The sequence below is a fragment of the Vicugna pacos genome, chromosome 15, assembly GCF_048564905.1.
Source record: "Vicugna pacos chromosome 15, VicPac4, whole genome shotgun sequence".
Lineage (NCBI taxonomy): Eukaryota > Metazoa > Chordata > Mammalia > Artiodactyla > Camelidae > Vicugna > Vicugna pacos.
In genome coordinates, this window is record NC_133001.1 from 934,208 (window position 1) to 952,724 (window position 18,517).

General features: G+C 41.8%; 1 protein-coding gene and 1 pseudogene across 1 annotated transcript in view; both read right to left on the bottom strand.

Annotated features, from left to right (window-relative positions):
- Positions 1-674: 674 nt before the first annotated feature.
- The window catches only part of LOC116277446 (synaptosomal-associated protein 47-like), a 160,125-nt gene continuing 142,282 nt past the window's right edge, over positions 675-18,517 (bottom strand). Inside the window, exons 3-5 of the mRNA XM_072937402.1 lie at positions 3,127-3,226; positions 2,032-2,149; positions 675-966 (exon numbers count right to left, since the gene is read on the bottom strand). Coding sequence (XP_072793503.1) covers positions 3,210-3,226 — 17 coding nt within the window. The 3' untranslated portion in view covers positions 675-966; positions 2,032-2,149; positions 3,127-3,209. The remainder of the gene's footprint in view (positions 967-2,031; positions 2,150-3,126; positions 3,227-18,517) is intronic.
- Positions 12,662-15,530, bottom strand: LOC102534837 (DNA repair endonuclease XPF pseudogene; annotated as a pseudogene).

Genomic DNA, 18,517 nt, shown 5'->3' on the forward strand with positions numbered 1-18,517 from the left:
ACATGAAAATATACAATCCAGGGAGTTAGCATTTTAAAGACTCTACTCCAAAACTGAGGCTCCACTATCATTATTCCTGATCAACACCGGAAGGTTTCTAATTAGCATAATGGATGTGAGAAATGACATTTCATTGGAGAAATGAATAGTGCTGAAGGATGAGTGGACTGACTAGAAGTAATGAATAGACACCCCTGCCCTTGAATGAAGAGGAAAGAATCAAGCTAGCCCAATAGCCTACACCGTTCGAATAATATTAGGATTCTGACTTGTTCTGAGTGTAGCATTTAGTGGAGGTTTACGTCACCTGACTGAGCAGGCTGTTAGCTGAGCGAGGCTGTCAGGATACTTCAGCACCTGCCTGAAGTGAAACTTGCAGACAAGCTGCTTTCAAAGTGTCTGAAAGGACAGAGAGTTAGCACTTCCCTGACCTTTCATAAACTAAGACCAAATGGCTACATGGTATGTGCTTGTATGTTGCAGAACTTGGAGCCGTAAGGTACTTTCTATGTCCAGGGTGCCGTGGGAGGAATCTGCTTCTCCCTGTTGGAGGTTTCCTCTGTCTTCTCAAAAGAACTCGGTAACTGTCAACAACCAGATTGGCTTGGCTGGTTCTCGATGATTCTCATTTGTAAAGCTGAGGCTGAAATTGCTTAAGAATTCTGCTTGGGGTCAGTTTTGTAGTTAGTGCTGGTGGCGCTGAGCTACGTGGCGTCAAAGCCTAAGTTCCTAACAAGTGTGTTCCACCGCCTCTCAGAGAATTTGTTGAGTGAGTAACTGCCCTGTGGTGATTATATCGTATCGTAGATTGTTGTAGCAGTTTCTGTGAGCTGTGTGTACTTCTCGTCTGACTTCTGTGTTATGATAAGGCAGGCATGTGGTTGTTAGATACTGTTAATGATTGAGACTTCAAACAAAATGTCCTGACCTTTTTCCAGCTTCTGAATTAGTCCAACTGAAGAGTATCTGGAGATATCAAAAAGGACAGTGAAAACACCACACCGTTTACAATAATACACACTGAAAACAAAATAGAAATATAACATGAACGCCAAGGCAGGTATTAGATGATGTCTGTCGCTCACCACTTCAGATGTCATTGTTCTATTGTCATTAAACAGCCTCACTGTTCTTACTGGGTGACTTTATAATGAGTAGATATTACATATCTGAAATTGTAAAATAATAGCATATGTCTGGATTCAAATCCCAGTGTTAATTATTCCACCTGTATGAGAGTTGGTAAATAATGTAACTTCTCTGAGCTTTGGTTTTGTAATGTGCGAAAGGGATACTACTATAAAATTGGAAAGATTTCTATGAGGATTAAATAAATGAAAATATGTGAAGCATGTAGCACTTCAATATACGAAAGCCATGATTTTTATTACTCTTTGTATCATTATCATCCAGTCCCATGTTCTACATAAAGTAAGAATATTCTCTCCACCAGTCTTAGCCTATAATGACTAAGCTTCCTTGAATGCTTCCAGTGACAGGGAGATCACTACTTACTATTCCATTGAGTCCATATCTGTACCTGGAAAATTCCCACCTTTGATCCTAGTTCTGCCTCCGGAACTGGAAATTTACCTCATATACCCACGAAGCAACCCTTTAGCTTTTTAACATGACATCTTCACATGAGATGGGAGGGTCAACCGAAGAGAACAACCTGAGGTTGGCTTGTCCCATTTGATTACAGAAAACAGGTGACACAGGACTTGCTTGGGGGCATACACCAGCCTCCAACCCAGCCAAGTTGAGTGATTATATACCAATAACCAGAGTTCTCAAAATATATAGACTGTAAGCAAGATGAGTGGCTTTCCAGGAAGAGCAATTTGGGAAGTCAGAACAATGCTTCTTTCTTTTGTGACTTGGAGGCTGTTTGTCCTTAGGAGCCTCAACTAAATCCCAATCCCCCAGAATAATGACCATTCTGTTAGGGGCTAGGTACACATATACCCATTACTCCCATTTTATAAACGAGGCGCTGAGGCTTAGAGGTGAAGTAGCACTAAGACATACATTTAGTGATGGGCTTCCAAGCCAGTCTGGCTGAATCCAGAGCCCACGTTCTTATCTCCTCAGCAGTCATGAGTCACTGGAACAGTCTTAGTGATGTTTTCTGGTAGCTAATTTCAGCCTGAAAGAGTTAGAAAGCTGCCTTAGAGTTGTTACTTTCAAAATATACCAAATATTAACATTTTAGTCACTAAATTTAGCAGATCTGTGGTTTTCATGATTATGTTTTATTTTAAAATGTGGTAAAGGAATTGTAAGAATATTATCTCTTCCTTGGAGGTTCAAAAATCAACTTGCCATTGGGGAGGAAAAAGATAACGTGATCTATAGGATATTTTTATAATTCTGGAGTCAGCATCCGTGCACCTTGCACACATGAATTTGCTCCAACTGCAGATCACAGCCTGAAACTTCCACAGCGATTGTCAACTAACACCTTTGCCTCCCTGAATATTTGCCTTCAAAGCATAAAAAGGATAAGGAAATGTTGGTGACTCGGAACACCTGTAATATTCCAATAATTCTTATTGTCAGAAGGAATTGCAGCAGAATATAGTGGTTAAGAGTGAGGGCTCTGAAACTCTGCAGCAAGTTTGAACTTGGCCCTGACCGCTTATCAGCAGCATGAGCTTGGACGCATTCCTTCTTTGGGCTTCAGCTTCCTCATCTGTAAAATCAGGGTAGCAATAGTGGCGTTGTTGTGGAGGTTAAACGTGTACGGCGCCTTGAACATGGCTGAGCATGTAATAAGCACTTTATGTTCTTCTTACTTTCCCTCCAGAAAGGTTTGGGGAATTGAATGGTTTATGTAGTACAGCGCTGCAGAATAAACCCATGTGTATGTGTAAATGTGGGTGCATAGGGGGGAGCGAGGGAATGGGGAGGGGGGTGGTTATTTAGCGTTTTAAAGAAACTAATCCAGAGCCCACACCTCAGAAGTGGTTGTTTAAGCATTTCAAGTATCATTAAGAATCTACACACCAGAAGGCTCAGAAACTGGTATAAGGTTGTACCACAGCTTTTCTTGCTTCCATTGGCTCTACCGAGTGTTAGGATATGGGTTTGGCTAGAAAGTTTCGCAGGACCCGCTGTCCTTACCTGAAGGAAGAGGAAGAGCCCTGGTGTTTTCCGAGCTGCATCTCCATCCTGAGCTCTGCTTGGTCCCGTGTTTGCCTCTCTGTTCACAGAGGGCTCTGCCCTGAGATGCATTTGGAAGGCTGGTTAATCCATTGGTCAGAATCCTACAGAAAGACTACAAGTGAGCTTCCCACACAAGGTGCAGTCAGAAGGCCTGAGGACAAGGAGTGGGGTTCTCTGCACTCGTCTGAACAGGCCGTGTGGCTGTTTTTGTGCCTGGTGGCCAATCAGTGTTTATAATTTACCAAGAGGCTGGTCTAAGATATACTTTCATTGAAACATACTGTCTTACTGAGTAGTGTGTTGGAGGAGATAGGAGGAGAGGGAATTGATGGCTTTTATCTGCCTCGGAGGCCAGAGGAGACTAATTCTTACCAGAATAACCACTGACCGTTGAATGACCAAATTGGCATAGGTCAGCCCCCAACACTGAGAGGTCTTATGTAAAGGACTCAGCTAGGTAACTGATACTCTTTTCATTCCCTGAAACCTGCCATTCCTACAAGAAAGCAAAAAGGTAGGCCTGCAACCAATTCATTCATTTATTTGACAACTATTCAGAGGGCCCACTCTGTGCCAGGCACTGTGTTAGGTGCTGGGGACATATGCAGTAGTGTGTAAAGCAGCAGTTCTGCCCACACGGAGCTGACGTTCCAGCGAGCGAAGACAACGAACAAACTAAAAAAATGCCATCAAGCCTTCCTCTCCGTCTCCCCGGGTCCTGCATCAGTACCAGAGAGCAAGGTGGAGGTGGACCGGCCTTGTGAGGTAGAGGCGGGCGCCATCCTGGGGAGGCTACTTTCTTAGAAGCAGTCACAGGGGTCTAGGAAATGGTTTGTCCCGGTGCTTCAGAACAGTTCTGCAATGTCCACGAGCAGTAAACAAGCAAGAAACAAAAGCAGAGTCACTGAAGAGCCACCGCCTATGTGTTGTATGTGTTCTGAGCAGAGACACTGCACATGGGCACTCCACATCCATGGGACCAGTGTGGTTTTCTACCTATTTGAGAAAAACCTCCAGTTCAAGATTCCCTTTCAATATTCAGAAGTAAACAATTAGCTCAGCTCTGAGCCAGCCTGACTCTGAAACATCTATTTGCCCCTTATTTCAACCCTCCTTAGATTCAAGAGCTTGTTTAGTGTCACATCTTTCCTTGCCTCCCGTCCCCAGCCTACCCAGCCCACCTGCCTCCACTGCTTGCTGACAAGTGACCTCTTTGCTCCCAGGGATGGTCTTTCTCTTCTCCTCATTGTTATCCGAGGCTCCCGGGCCTCCATTTCCCCAATATTCTAGGATTATGCCTTTGTCTTTTATTATCCTGTCGCCTTTCCCTTTTAATAATTGTATTCACCCTCCTTCAATAATAAAAGTAAAAAGGGAGAGTAAGTTAGGTTTTAAGCATAGGACTCAAGAAAAAAAAGTCATTTTGATGTTAATCCAAGCACAGCTGAGGGTTGCCTTGGGAAATATATGACCTAGACTTTTGAATTTAGGAAACAGGTTAATTATACTGTGATTATTCATATCACAAAAATATTGCAATGTTACTGATGGTAGTATTATATCTATTTTAAAAACTCCAGCAAGGTAAACTATTTAAAATAATGAGTTCCTGGAACATTTAAAGTAGAATTTGATTTACACATATTTTACTTACAAATTTTGGAGCCAGTGCATTTTGTTTTAAATGAGTCACACCAATGTAATACTGAAATACGAAAGCAAAAATCGAAAAGTATCTCAACTGGTTGGAGCCCCTTTGGGGTCATCATTGTCTCATGATGATTAACAATGACTTTAGGTATTGAGATAAACAGAACCGTCACACTTAGTAATTACTTACTTACTTTAGTGATTGAATATTGATTTAGCCGCCAGCCATTTGTAAGGACTGGGTAGGTCCCCCCTAAAAGTGTAAGACAAGGTACTTACTCTCAAGGTTACTTACAATCTAACCATGAAGATAAACCATATGTATAGAGAAAGTGAATAAAACCTCAAGGGTGATACAGTAGGTACCAGTTGAGGGGTGTAGATGGACAGGTGGTGTGTCAGTTTTGAGGAAGGCTGATTGGCAGGCCAAGTGGATAAGGTTCACTCCACACTAGTGTCTGGATCATCTCAATTACTGTAAGTAGCTTTGGCATCTTCTTAACTCTCGCTCTGTATCTTTAGTCTTTTTCACGCAATTGATTTATTTAAGTGGGCAATATATAGTTACGTGGTAACGTATTTTAATAGCTTGAAAATATACAGTGAAGTGAGTCCTTGTGAAGACATACCCTGATCCAGCAGCAACAGAGTCAGCTGTTCACTCCAGAAAATGAACCGGGAGGGGTTACCAGGAGGCCAGTAACTTATCTGAAATAATATTTATACCACCCAGCAAATAGTGAAGAAAAACTTCCTTCAGCTCTGGACATGGTAGTAATCAAATCCGGTGGCAGGGCTGACATGAGCACTACTCAACAGACAATCCAGCATATCTGTCTTACATCTGGCTGCCGCTACCCAAGAGTTATTATGACATCCAACAGTGGTTAAGTATCAGTAATTTAAACCCCTGTGATTATAACTAAACTGCACCCCTCAAACAATACATTCATGTTGATTTCTTCATCCAGAAATATATATGCAGTGAAAATTGGCCACCCCTGCCCTCTTTCACTGCACGTACCCGCTTTTACCGGACTGCTTCTCTCCCTGGAGACCACCGCCGTTACTGGTGCCTTATGTGTCCCTCCAGAGTTAGTTCTGTGCATGTACAAACATACACAAATGACAGAGCCTATGTACTAGTCCAGATCTTTCGCTAACTTGAAGATTTATCTTGGAGATCATCATATCTCACTAGATTTACTTCACTCTTTTTGTTTGTTTGTTTTCTGTTTTTGTTTTTGTTTGGTCGGGAAGGTAATTCGATTTATTTATTTATTTAGTGGAGGTGCTGGGGATTGAACCCAGGACCTCTTACATGCTAGGCTTGCACTCTACCACTAAGCTATACCCTCCCCCTCTACTTCATTCTTTTTAAAGCTGCATATTATTTTTCTCTTGCATTCTTTTTTAAATTGAAGTATAGTCAGTTTACAATGTTGTGTCAATTTTTGGTGTACAGTGTAATATTTCAGTCCTACGTATACACACAGATATTCATTTTTATATTCTTTCTCATTATAGGTTACTACAAGATATTCAGTATAGTTCCCTGTGCTAGAGAAGAAAAATTTGTTATTTACCTATTTTATATATAGTAGTAGAGCTGTATATTATTTCAGTGTCTGTATGTGCTATAATTTGTGTCACCTCTTGATGGCTATTTAGGTAGTTCCTTAGTATGTACACTTATTTTTAATTTTTAATGTTTTTAATTGAAATATAATTAACATCAATTAAAATGCAGAGATCTTCAGTGTTGAGTTTGGAAGACTTCTGATGATCATTTACACCCATTAACCACTACCTAAGATAAAACACAGAATATTTGCATCTTCACAGAAAGCTCCTTTGTCCCTCTGCAGTCAGTCTCCCCTGCCCCTCCACTGCTCTGATTACTATCCTTATAAATTAATTTTGTCTGTTATTGAACTTCAAAGATTGGATTCAGATAGAATCTACTCTCTTTTGTCAGACTTCTTTCATTCAGCATCACATTTTTCAGATTTGACCATGTTTTTTGCAGATTTAATCTTAATTTATATACTAATCTAAATAAATAAGATTTTTATTGAAGTGTAGTTGATTTTCAAAGTCATGTTAGTTAAATAAGATTTTGCCTATGCTCTGGGTATTTTAGGAGGTTACAAATGCTAATTAATTGATTTACTAATTAATCTCATCAAAAGAAGGTTGGACCTTTGAAATGGTTAAACAAAGATTTGAAAGGAGTCATGAAATTAATAGTAACTTTCATTTAAAAAGACTGCAGGATTTTAGGTGATGCTAAAATTGATATGTGTTACCTCTTTGATATGTAACAAGTGGATGTGATTTTCTGAGAGTCCATGATTTTAAACCATTCCTCTTTTAAGTGCCTTACTTCCTGAATTTCTAATATGTGTTTTGAGATTTTTGCCTGATGGCAATGATAGTCCTGATATAATTATATTCAATGTTCCTGGAGATGTAAACAGAGAAGACTTCTTGGAATGAATGCACAATAAACTCAAGATTGACTGTGGTATACACCCTCCCATGACTATATAAAAGCCATTCCTCCCTGCTCCCTTCACTGTAGCAGAGCCTTGGTTTGTTCCATTTCCCTTGCTTTGGGGAGTACAGGTCTGTCCTCAGCTCCAGAGGCTGAGCCAAATGTTCTAAGGATGGCAGAACTGAGAGACAGCGAAACTGAGGCTGTTACTGTGTACTTAAATGGAAACCTAAGGGACAGAAATTTTTTGTTGGAGGTTTTGAAATTTATTTTATTTTTTTAAGTCAAGTTTACTGAGCTATAATCTACCCTGTTGTAAAATTCACTCTGTTCATGATGAGTTAATTAAAACTAAATTCTTTGTATGCTCTTTGTCATGATTTGCTTTTTAAATACTAATAGCAAACAGAGGACAGTTTTGGTCCATTTAAATTCTGAGTAATCTAGAACCAGTTATAGCACCTTGAAGCTTGGAAAGAAACTGAGCTCTGTAGAGCTTGTACCACATAGGATGCTTTGGCTGAAAGTAACAGAAAGTACTGATGCAAAATGGACTAAAACAATAAGGAAAAGTATTATTTTGGAGAGCTGGGAGTCCATAGTCGGACAGGTTCAGGTGCAGTATGTTCTGAGGCTCCAGGGAATCCCAAGGACCCAGACTCTGTACATATATTCACTGTTGTCCTCTGCTTCCACTTTTGCCTAACGCAACTTCACTCTTGGTCACAATTTCATTGCTAGCAGCTATCTGGGGTACTCCTTCCTTTGTTTGGGTACAGCGGGAGTGAGAGCCATGGAATAAAATATGCCCTTCCATCTGATTGGGCCACCAATCTCTATCACACCTATCTGTAGATCAGTAAGTCTCACACCTATCTCTAGATCAGTACTAGTCAACAGGAGATTGGCTTAGAAAAATAGGATTATTTGATCAGGTGAATGTCTGATGAAAAATTAGGGTCCTCTTAGGAAGGAGAAAGAGGAAAATGGATTAAGTAACAAAAACAACATTTACTACAGAGCTGTATGAAATCTTAGGCTGCTAAGGTCATATTTAGTAGACTAGTTATTGCCTCACCAATACTTGGACTATTCAGGTGGCCTAAGAGGATTAATAGAGCTCCATTAAGTGTTTTACTCTCTAGAAGTGCTTTTATGCACTGCAAAATAGTCTTCACTCAAACAAATTTTATTATATCTCACGGGTAGGATTTCCAGTTCTGGACTCTTTCTGAATTACTTTTACTTTGCATAACCACAAATATAACTTATGGTTGTCAAGAAAATCTCAAGAGAAGCTTACAAACTTTGTTGCAACTTAAAAATATAGATAAAAAATTAATTTGATTCTAAAAAGCAATGTTAGGAAAGTGAAAAAAGGAAGGGAGAAGATGGGAAAAAAATGCCACCTGAAGCAATCTGAAAATGCTTATACTATACAAATGTGAAAACCTGAAAATCACTTTAAGTAGCTTTGAACTAGGCAGAATTGAGCTTCTTCAATTTGAGTCTATGTCATATTACCATCAAATTCTTTAAGAGCTTCAAATACTTTTAAGATCTATGTGTAAGAATTATTCTATGTGTATAGTAAACAGTCTTATGGTTACCGGGGGTGGGGAATGGGGGTGGGAAGGAATAAATTTGGGAGTACGAGATTTGCAAGTATTAACTACTATATATGAAAATTAATAAAAAACCAAATTTCTTCTGTATAGCACAGGGGCCTATAAACAGTGTCTTGCAATAACTTTTACTGAAAAAGTGTATGAAAATTAATATATATATGTGTATGTGTGACTTGGACATTAAGCTGTACACCAGAGATTGACACATTGTAATTGACTATACTTCAATTAAAAAAAAATAAGAAAAAAAAAAAGAATTGTTCTATGTCTAGAAAATAAAACTGGAAGGAAACATACCTAAATGTTGATATTATCTGTGAGCATGAGGATTAGGAAAGATTTTCTTAACTGATTTTCATATTTTTCACATTTAAAAAAATGAACAGTATATATTACTTTTTTCAATCAGAATAAAATAGTGTAGTATAAAATATACAGTGTTTTGTCCAGCAATATAATGTAGAGACTAGATTTATAACTAGTGAAGAATACTTAATCTTGTTCCATTACTAAGAACCTAGGGATTTATAAGCCAGGAACAATCTCTGTGACCAAATATTTCATCAGTGTGCAATATCCAATTGGCTGCTTATATTAGAAGCAATTGCTCCAGGTGTTTTATAGCAACTAAAATGATCCCACCAGATCACTCTTCCTGACTAATCTCATCTTTTCCAAAAGTTAGAGACTCCAATACTAGTCCTTTGTGACAATGATACTGCATTTTGTGAAAAAGATCAACTCCACGTGCCAAATTCCAAATAGCTAAGCAGAGTTTGCAAACTGGTACCCAGAAGGCTAAATCTGATTAATATACTTATTCGGTTTGGCTTGTACAGAGTAACTTAAACATGAAGTAGTCAGTAGTCAAACAAATTAGAAGATTTTTTATAAAATATGAATTTTTGGATTCCTTGAATATTTAGAAGGCTGGAATTGCTTCTAAACAACCATCATATTGCCTACCTTACAGGACTGGCTCCATTTCTTAAGTGTGTGTCTTTGGCAAGTTACTTATCTTCCACATGCCTCTGTTTCCTCTCTGGCAAGGTGTAATAACAACAGTGCCTGCTTCATAGGGTTGTGTTGAGAATTGAATGAACTAATACAACTAAAAGACATAGAACAGTACTTAGTACCTAGGCAGGGATGGATAAATGTTAGCCATTATTAATGTTACCAGGCAACCTCAGGAGGCACTTGAGTTTGGTCCTTCTGAAGTTGGGGATCACATCCTGCAGAAGGTAGGAGAGGTGGGTGGTGCTGGGTACAAAGAGTAGGTTTGGGACATGGGATGGATTTGCAGAGACTTGGCTTCTGGTATAGTGAGACAATGAGAGGGGAATAGATATCAATCAGAACTAGAGAGAGGGGAGTGTAACAGGAATCTGAAATCAGATGAGCATATTTCTTTGCTTTGCCATTTACCAGCTGAAGTTTTCCAAAGTTTTCAAACTTCTGTTTCCTCATCTGCAGAATGGGGATAAAAACAATGCCTATCCTGAGGCATGTCTTAGCATGGATTTCCTCCAGAAAGTAAAGTGAGAACCAAGAGCTTTCATGGAGAGAATTTATTTTGGGAAATGATCCTAGGGTATAGGAGCAGGGGACTGAAATAGTGTCCCAGGAAGAGGAAAAATAGCACAAAGCTGTGCTGCTGAGCTGGATGCTCTTGTAGTCAGCTGGACCTGGGTCCCACGAGACCCTCGAAAAGCCATGTAGAATATACCTCAGATTTGTTCACTCAAGGGATAGAAAAGAGGAGCATTCATGTATGGTCTCTATGCCCTCTCCCCACTGCCCTGCTCCTTTGGTCACTGGTCGCCCATTGGGGTATTAGTTCTTTTGCACTTCCAAGTTTGTGCATATGGAAACCAAGTGGACACCTGCAGGCTTCCTAGTGTCAGAGGTGTCCCAGGGTAGACAGCAAGGGGTACTTGGTACAGAAGAGGCAATGTGCTGTCAGGAGGCACCTGTGGGAAGCAGGTTGCTGCAACAATGGCTGGAGGAAACGGTGGACCAAGAGGACTGTAATGAGGCCCACTGGGGGCCCAGAGTCTGCTATAAATGTCCTATATAGAGTCTGTGGGTTTTCCCTTGTCAAGAGAATCTGAATTTGCTTCAATATCCTTTTTTTTTTGAGGTGGTATGTCTATTTTAATGTACTTTTAACAATGACTGAACTTTTAAATAAATAAATGCATAATAAAAGTTAACATATGTATCCGACAATTTTGTCTTCTATTCTCAACAGTATATTTTAAACCCTGGACAAAATTAGTAGCCCAAATCTTTATTCTACCTTAAATTAATTTGTTTGTCCTCTTCTCTCCTCTCCAAATCACTGTACAGAGTTTGACGATAAGAAATATGATTCTTTGATAGCCCTTAATTCATTCTTGCAGCACCCCTGTATGGAGTTCAAGACCGACACACTTGAATAGCATTAACGTATGTCAACATACCAAGACATCTAGATGTCAAGACGAGAGGAGAGGTTCAGTCTGGAGATGACGGCTCAAAGACTTCTGCTGAAGTTGAAGACCACTTTGTGGTACACCGTCCACTATCTGCTGACTTCAAGCAGTGTGACAAAGAACAACATGACCAACACCAATGAATGTGACCCTACGTGATGCGGCGAGGGACTGATGTCCACAGCAGCTCCCGAGGTAGAAAACTGACTACTTATTATCAAAGATGTGCATGATACCGAAGTTAATAATGTATAAGTATAAAAGTTAAAAAACTGCGCAAAGGTGCTGTAAGTGCCCTGCACACACACGCTGGCAAGAGGCTAAACTACATCAACCAGGAGGTCTGCAGTGAGACTGTTTTCTTTATGAGTTTTAAACTCTGTATTTCTTTAGAATTTTTATGTATTCTATGCGTTCATTTTCTATTTTCTTATGCCCCCTCTAGCTCAAATCAAGGAAGAAAAACCAATCCTAAAAACTTGTGGGTCACTCAGCGGCTTGCACATCAGTCCTCACAGATGCGGGAGGCCGCTCGGGCGCAGGGCCGTGAGAGGCGAGACGTGGGGAGAGGACTCGAGCTGGTGGTCCCAGGACGCGTGCGGAGGGGCTGGGGAGGAGGACGTCTGAGAGACTCTGGGGCTACCCACTTGGACTTGAGATCGCTGGGATTGAGGAGGTTAAATATCTATAAAAACTGAGAGTTTTCAGGTGTCCTACACCTACACCATCCAATTCTGTAAATAGGTAACTCACTTTGTTTTAAAAATACTGGTTTTGAACAATCGAGTTACAGTTATAGTGCATGCTACATCTATTCAGGTGATTAGAAAACCGATCAGCCAGTTTCAGAGATGCCTCTTTCTTAAATTAGCAGTAGGAAATCCCCATGAATTTATCTCAGGGGCAGACGGGTGGTGGGAAAAGCACGGAGTTGAGGAAAACGTGCAGAGAACTGGTCAGGAGTGGCAGAGACGCTCCCTTCTCAGTGTCCTGGCGGCCCCTCTGTAGACAGAGGGTGAGAACACAATTGTGTGTTTATCAGTTTATGGAGGAAACATAAATTTCTGCTTGTTTCAGAAAGGGCCCTCTATAAACACTACCTGACCCTGACAACACCTCATTTAAAAACTGAAGGAACTAGACCTGGCGTGGGTGTGCAGGGAGGGAGGAGAGAAGGCAGGGGAAGTAAAAATTATTCCTAAATGCGAAGTTCAGAGCAGAGCCTGGGCCTCGGGGCCACTGGCCCAGCAAACAGCGCAATCCTTAGAAGGTCGGGAGTGAGACTCTGGGCTGACAATTAAGAGTGAGCAGACGGCAGCTGAGCAGCACAGTCACAGGAGAAGAAAACAGTCACCACTGTTCATTTTTTCACTCTCCCTTTAGCTACAACCTCGGCATAGGAGGTGTGAATGAAGTCATAGAGCTGCTTCGCGTTTGCCGCGTTCCCCAGGACACTCGCCAGCTTGTCTTGGGACAGGCTGGCTAACTCTGCGATGTTCTTAACGTGGTTCATCAAGGAGCGACAGTTTTTGGCATTGACCCCCGGCATTTTCAACAGGAAGTCTTGGGGCCCGGGCTATACTTCTCTGCCTCGGGGAGGGTCTCGGAGTCCGCGGTCACCGCCATGGCGGCCACCGAGTCAGGCTGTGGCTTGTTTTGCTTCAGCTCCTCAAACAGCTCCACGGTTGCGTGTGGGGAGGGGCACCAGAGAAGCCAGAGCCTGGGGAAGTGAAGCGTGAGGAGGGTGAGCTTGGAGCTGACGTCGCTGCTGGAGATCTCCTGGTGTAAGGCACCGCGGGACACGAGGGAGAAGGGCTTGCTGGCGTCGAACTCGATGAGGAGCACCGGCCGCTTGTAGCGGCGGGACATGGAGGTGCACTGGCTGTACAGGCGGCTGTTGTTCAAGGAGCCGATCAGGTCGCTGATGCTCTTGCGCTCCACGCACATTTCCGGAGTCAGGATGTAGTCGCCGACCTCCAGCGTCACTGGCTCAATGTCGATGCCCCGACGATGGATCAGAGACGGGAGTTCACTTCGAAACTCGCGCATATCCACGACTATACTTTGCTGGGTACCATTCTGCTCCTGGCCGCCCTCTTTCTGAGTGTCAGTGGGAGCGCCCGTAGACATGCAGCCTCTTACGAGGTCCAGGTTCGTTTCATCCCTGCCTTCTCTTTCTTCAGGGACAACCATGCTAGCCTTTTCCCTTATGAGCTTTTCAAAAGCTTCCTTCTCTTTCCGCAAAGCAGTGAGATAGCGCTGTTCCTCGGTGGAACCTCCGTATATAAGAAAGTAAACCCTCAGCGGTTTCCCGGGGCGACTTGCCCTGTAAATTTCAAGCTGACGTACGAATGTTAGCTCTGCGTCGTACAGAACCGCGTATCGCGGCTCCACTTCGTGGAGCACCCTGGTCAGAGCGTAGGGGTCGCTGCAGCCCAGAAGTGGGTGGATGATGGTGAGGGGGTCTTTCAGGATCCCGTACGCGGCATCAGACGATACATTTAAATCAAACTCCTCATGCTGAATATCTTCTAAGGAGTTCTCGGGGCTGTTGCTTACGTCTCTTGGACACCCTTCCTCGACATCTCTCTCCTCATCCACTTCTTCAGATTTCCCCATCATCTGAGTTAAAGTCAACCATGGCTTCTTCTTTCTGAGAGCCCTCTCTTTGGCAGCAGCCCCCTCTTTGTTTCGGAGGCCTCTGAGCCTTCTGCTGGATTTCGTTGTTCTCTTTGTACCGTCCTCCTGCCTGAACTTCACCCACACGTCTTCAGCTTTGCTGTCCTTCTCAAAGGTTTTCCTGTACAGCCTCAACAAGAAGGCCTCTGCTCCGACCGCGACGTACTCCCGCAGCTGGGAGCACGTCCTGTCGTCACTTGCACAGATGAGAATTTGTCCTAGACCACCGAGGGCTTCACTCTCCTTATTCTCTGCCTCAATTTCTTTCAGTACTTCGGTAAGTGCTTCCCACTTTGGGTTGCTTTCTAGTACCAGTTCCTTTTTTGCTTCTTGTTCCTCTTCAATTTCCATTTTTTCAGGCATTTTGCCTTTTTTACTCATTTTGGCATCTGGAACATGATAAACCCTTGCTCGAGCATTTACGAACATCGAGGTGCTAGAGTCAAGAAACAGCCAACCTGAATTCTGACCAAATGCCTTCTCTGTTGCTCTGAGAAATTCCAGAAGATTAAGAAATGTGACACAATCATATTGAGAGAGATATTGCAGCAAAGTACGTAATATCTTCAAATCCTGAACCAAGGATTTAGTCTTGGCTCCAAGCTGGTGCCACAAAGGATCCAGATAATGGCGGATTGTCTTGTCAAAAGGTTTTCCAATAGCATTTTCTAAAGATAAATCTTCGACTTCCAGTGATGGGTTATGGCATTTCAGTTCCTTCAGACACACATTTAAAATGTCCGGAATAGCAGTCTGTATAGCACGCATGGCAGGTGTCATAGAAACATGAATTTCTACGACTTCGGGTTTATGCTGTTCTAAAAATGAGTTTACTGCTACATGGAACCTTGGCCACAGATTCAGCTTCTTCACGAAAAGATTTCTCATCACTCTTTCCACGTGACAAAAGCCAGTGTCAAAGGCAATGGCATTGTCTGTGAAAGCTTAAATGAAACCACGTTTGTTTTTCTGTCGAAAGAGGCGCAAGATGAATGCTTCTTGACAAGAATCGATTATTCTGTGAGCTCTATACACCAAGACGCCAGTAATTAAATCTGAGGGTATTCTGTCAGTCAAGAAGTCAACCACAAGTATTCGACTGGTTGCAAATATCACACCGCCTTGTGTGTAAACCTCATAGCGATTGTTACTTGTGATTTCATTTGTTTCACGGCGAGGGAGGTGTTCAATTCCTTCTATCTTCAGCTGATTGATAAAATACTCCTCCTCGGCCGGCTGCGTGTTGAGCACCAGCACCAGGCCTGCCGGGTGGCAGTGCAGCTGTAGGAAGTGGTAGAGGAGCCGGTCCGCGCTGAGCCCGCGGGCGCACACTACCAGCTCGTCCGCATCCAGCAGTTCCAGCACCAACTGCCGCTCGTATTCCAACAGCGGCGCCATAGCTGTCGGTGGAGCCGGCAGGCCCGGCTCCATGGGCGCCCTTCCGGGGCAGCCCAATATCTTTTATTTAGTTGCATTATCCACATCTCCATGAAAACGTTTTTGGGGGCAACTTGCGTTTGCTCTCTGTTAATTGCATAAAAGGTATCTATTTACCCTCTGATTCAGGAATATACAACATTAAAAGTAGATTCCCGTATGATACATCCAAAAGGACAACGTTTAGACTTAGATACCACAGAGCTGATACACTTGTCTGGACATTTCCTCTATAAAATTACCTTTAGAATTGTTACACATTTTTATGTTCAAGAAATCTAGCTTGAAAGACTGCTCCAGAGATTACACGATCACTGCTCTTTGCTCTGCATCTCAGGCAAAGGCCTCTGAGCCTGGGCAGTAAGAGCAGTCAGAGTGATGTGGTAGACGGGGGTCAGGCTTTGACCGCCTCAGTCTTGTTTCAGCCAAAAACTTGTTTTGTCCCCTCACTTCCCCAAGCCTGTTTTCTTGTTTGTAAAAGGATTTGGATTAAACGACTTAAAATTTCTTTGATATGGGAAAGAATGAAATTGGGCTCCCTACCACACACTGCATACAAAAGTTAACTCAAAATTGATCAATGGGGGGGTTGGGGGGGCAGGGAGGGTGCCATGAAGCTTTAGCTCAGTGGTAGAGTGTGTGCCTAGCATGCACAAGGTTCTGGGTTCAATCCCCAGTACCTCCATTAAACAAATGAACAAACAAGCAAACCTAATTACCTCCATCCTCTGGTCCCCCAAAAAAGAAAAAACAAAATGGATCAACCACCTAAATATGAGATAAAACCATAAAACCATTAGAAGAAAATGTAAGAATAAATCCTCATGATCTTGGATTTGGCAATGGTTTTTAAAATATGACACCAAAAGTATAAGCAAAACAACAACCAAATAAATATACTGGACTTTCTTAGAGTTAATAAATTTTGTGCACCAAAGGATATTATCAAGAAAGCGAAAATACACCTACAGAATGGGAGAAAATATTTACAAATCACATATTTGATAAGGGTTTAGTATATGTAGAATATGTAAAGAATATTCTCAATAATAAATAAATAGTCCAGTTCAAAAACAAAGGACTTGAATAGCCATTTTTGCAAAGCACATGGCTACGAAGCACATGAAAAGATGCTCAATGTGATTAGTTATTAGGGAAATGCAAATCAAAACTACAGTGAGATACCAATTCATACCAACTGGGTTGGCTATAATAATAAGTTTAAAAAGGAAAACACGTGTGAGAATGTGCAGAAATTGGAACCCTTGTGTATTGCCAGTGGAAATGTAAAATAGTTCTGCTCCTATGGAAAACAGTTCGGCAGTCTCTCAAAAAGTTAAACAGAGAATTACCGTATGGCCCAGCAATTCCACTCCTAGGTATACACATGTCCTTAGCATTATTCACAGCAGGCGAAAAGTGTAAGTAACTGAATGTCTATCAAGGGGTACTAGGGCTGTTCATCCCTTAATAGTAAATAAGGGTACATGCATACAGTGGATAAACAAATTGTGGTATGTGCACACAATGGAATTTTATTCAACCATAAAAAAGGAATGAAGTACTGTTACATACTACAAGATGGATGAACCTCAAAAACGTTATGTTAAGTGAAAGAAACATGGCAGAAAGGTCACATATTGTGTGATTCCATTTATATGAATTACCCAGAATAGGCAGATCCATAGAGACAGAAAGCAGATTGGTAAGTACCTAGAGCTTGGGATAGGGGATAAGGCAGAATAATGGCTTAGTGGGTCCAGGGTTTCCTTTGGGGTGATGAAAATGTTTGGAACTAGATAAGGGTGCTGGTTGCATGATACTGTGAAGGCACTAAATGTCACCGAATTGTTCTTTTTAAGATGGCTAATTTCATGTCATATGAATTTCACTTCAATTTTTTAAAAAGTCTTTGATAGCTGTGAAATCTCTGAACGTGACAAAAGTAATAAAACCATAAATAGTTCGTAAGATGGGAAGAGCAAAGAATGGGGCTTATTACATAAAATGAACAGTACAACTCTGAAAAAGCCAGGGACCCCCTGTCTTAGATCACGAACTTTCAGCAGTGGGGAATCTGAGTCAGGGTCCTAATGTCTACATTTATGTTGGCACCATTTGGCTGATTTTTTCAGGCAACAAGTGAAGGCGAAGAGTAGCGTCTTTACATCTACAATCGTCTGTAAGAAGTCTGTCTGTAAATCACATGCAATGCAGAAACTTAAAAATAACTCCCCGTCTTTTATGGCTGCCAATCTGGATAGGCATGGAGACAATATGCTGTATTCAAGGCATCAAAGAGATATCACCAAAAGTGTGTAAATGACCTTGGGTTTATTAACTTTTTCAAGGCTATTCATGGTGTTAGCAGAGTAAGCATTTATTGTTTGTGACAACCCCTCAGGGCAGATGCCATGGTCCTGCCACTTTCACATGCTTGTTAATTCTTTCTTGTGTCCTAAATTTCAAGAAGATGGAAATGGACGTTTGGAAGCTAATAATAGTGTCGTCTCATTGGCAGGAGCGAGAAGGGAGACGCCTGCGGAAAAACGATAACACCGGGTGCCTTGAGGCATCCGCAAGGGAATGAGGGAGAGAAATGGGACAGGAAGGACCACGGGGAATCAATAGCACAGGAAGGCAGGGACAATGAAAGCATGTGAGCCCGAAAACCAGCAGGAAATAAAAATATATATGTAAGAGCTTAAACAATGGGAATCAGAAGCAGAGCCTGCTAGTCGTTCACTTCGGCTGTCAAAATTCACTGGGAATTTAGCAGTATTCAAACCACTTAACTTGGTAACTTCGCCTCTGGGGCTCTATCTTAAGGAAATGACCCTATTGAGAATATGTCCTTTTACTTGACATTATCAAACTTCAGCAGTGTGGGGAGGACTAGTTAAGTGAAACATTGACCACCCCCTTGACCAAATAGCCATTAGAAATGGTGTGGTCACAGCTTTCATAATAATATGGGAAAG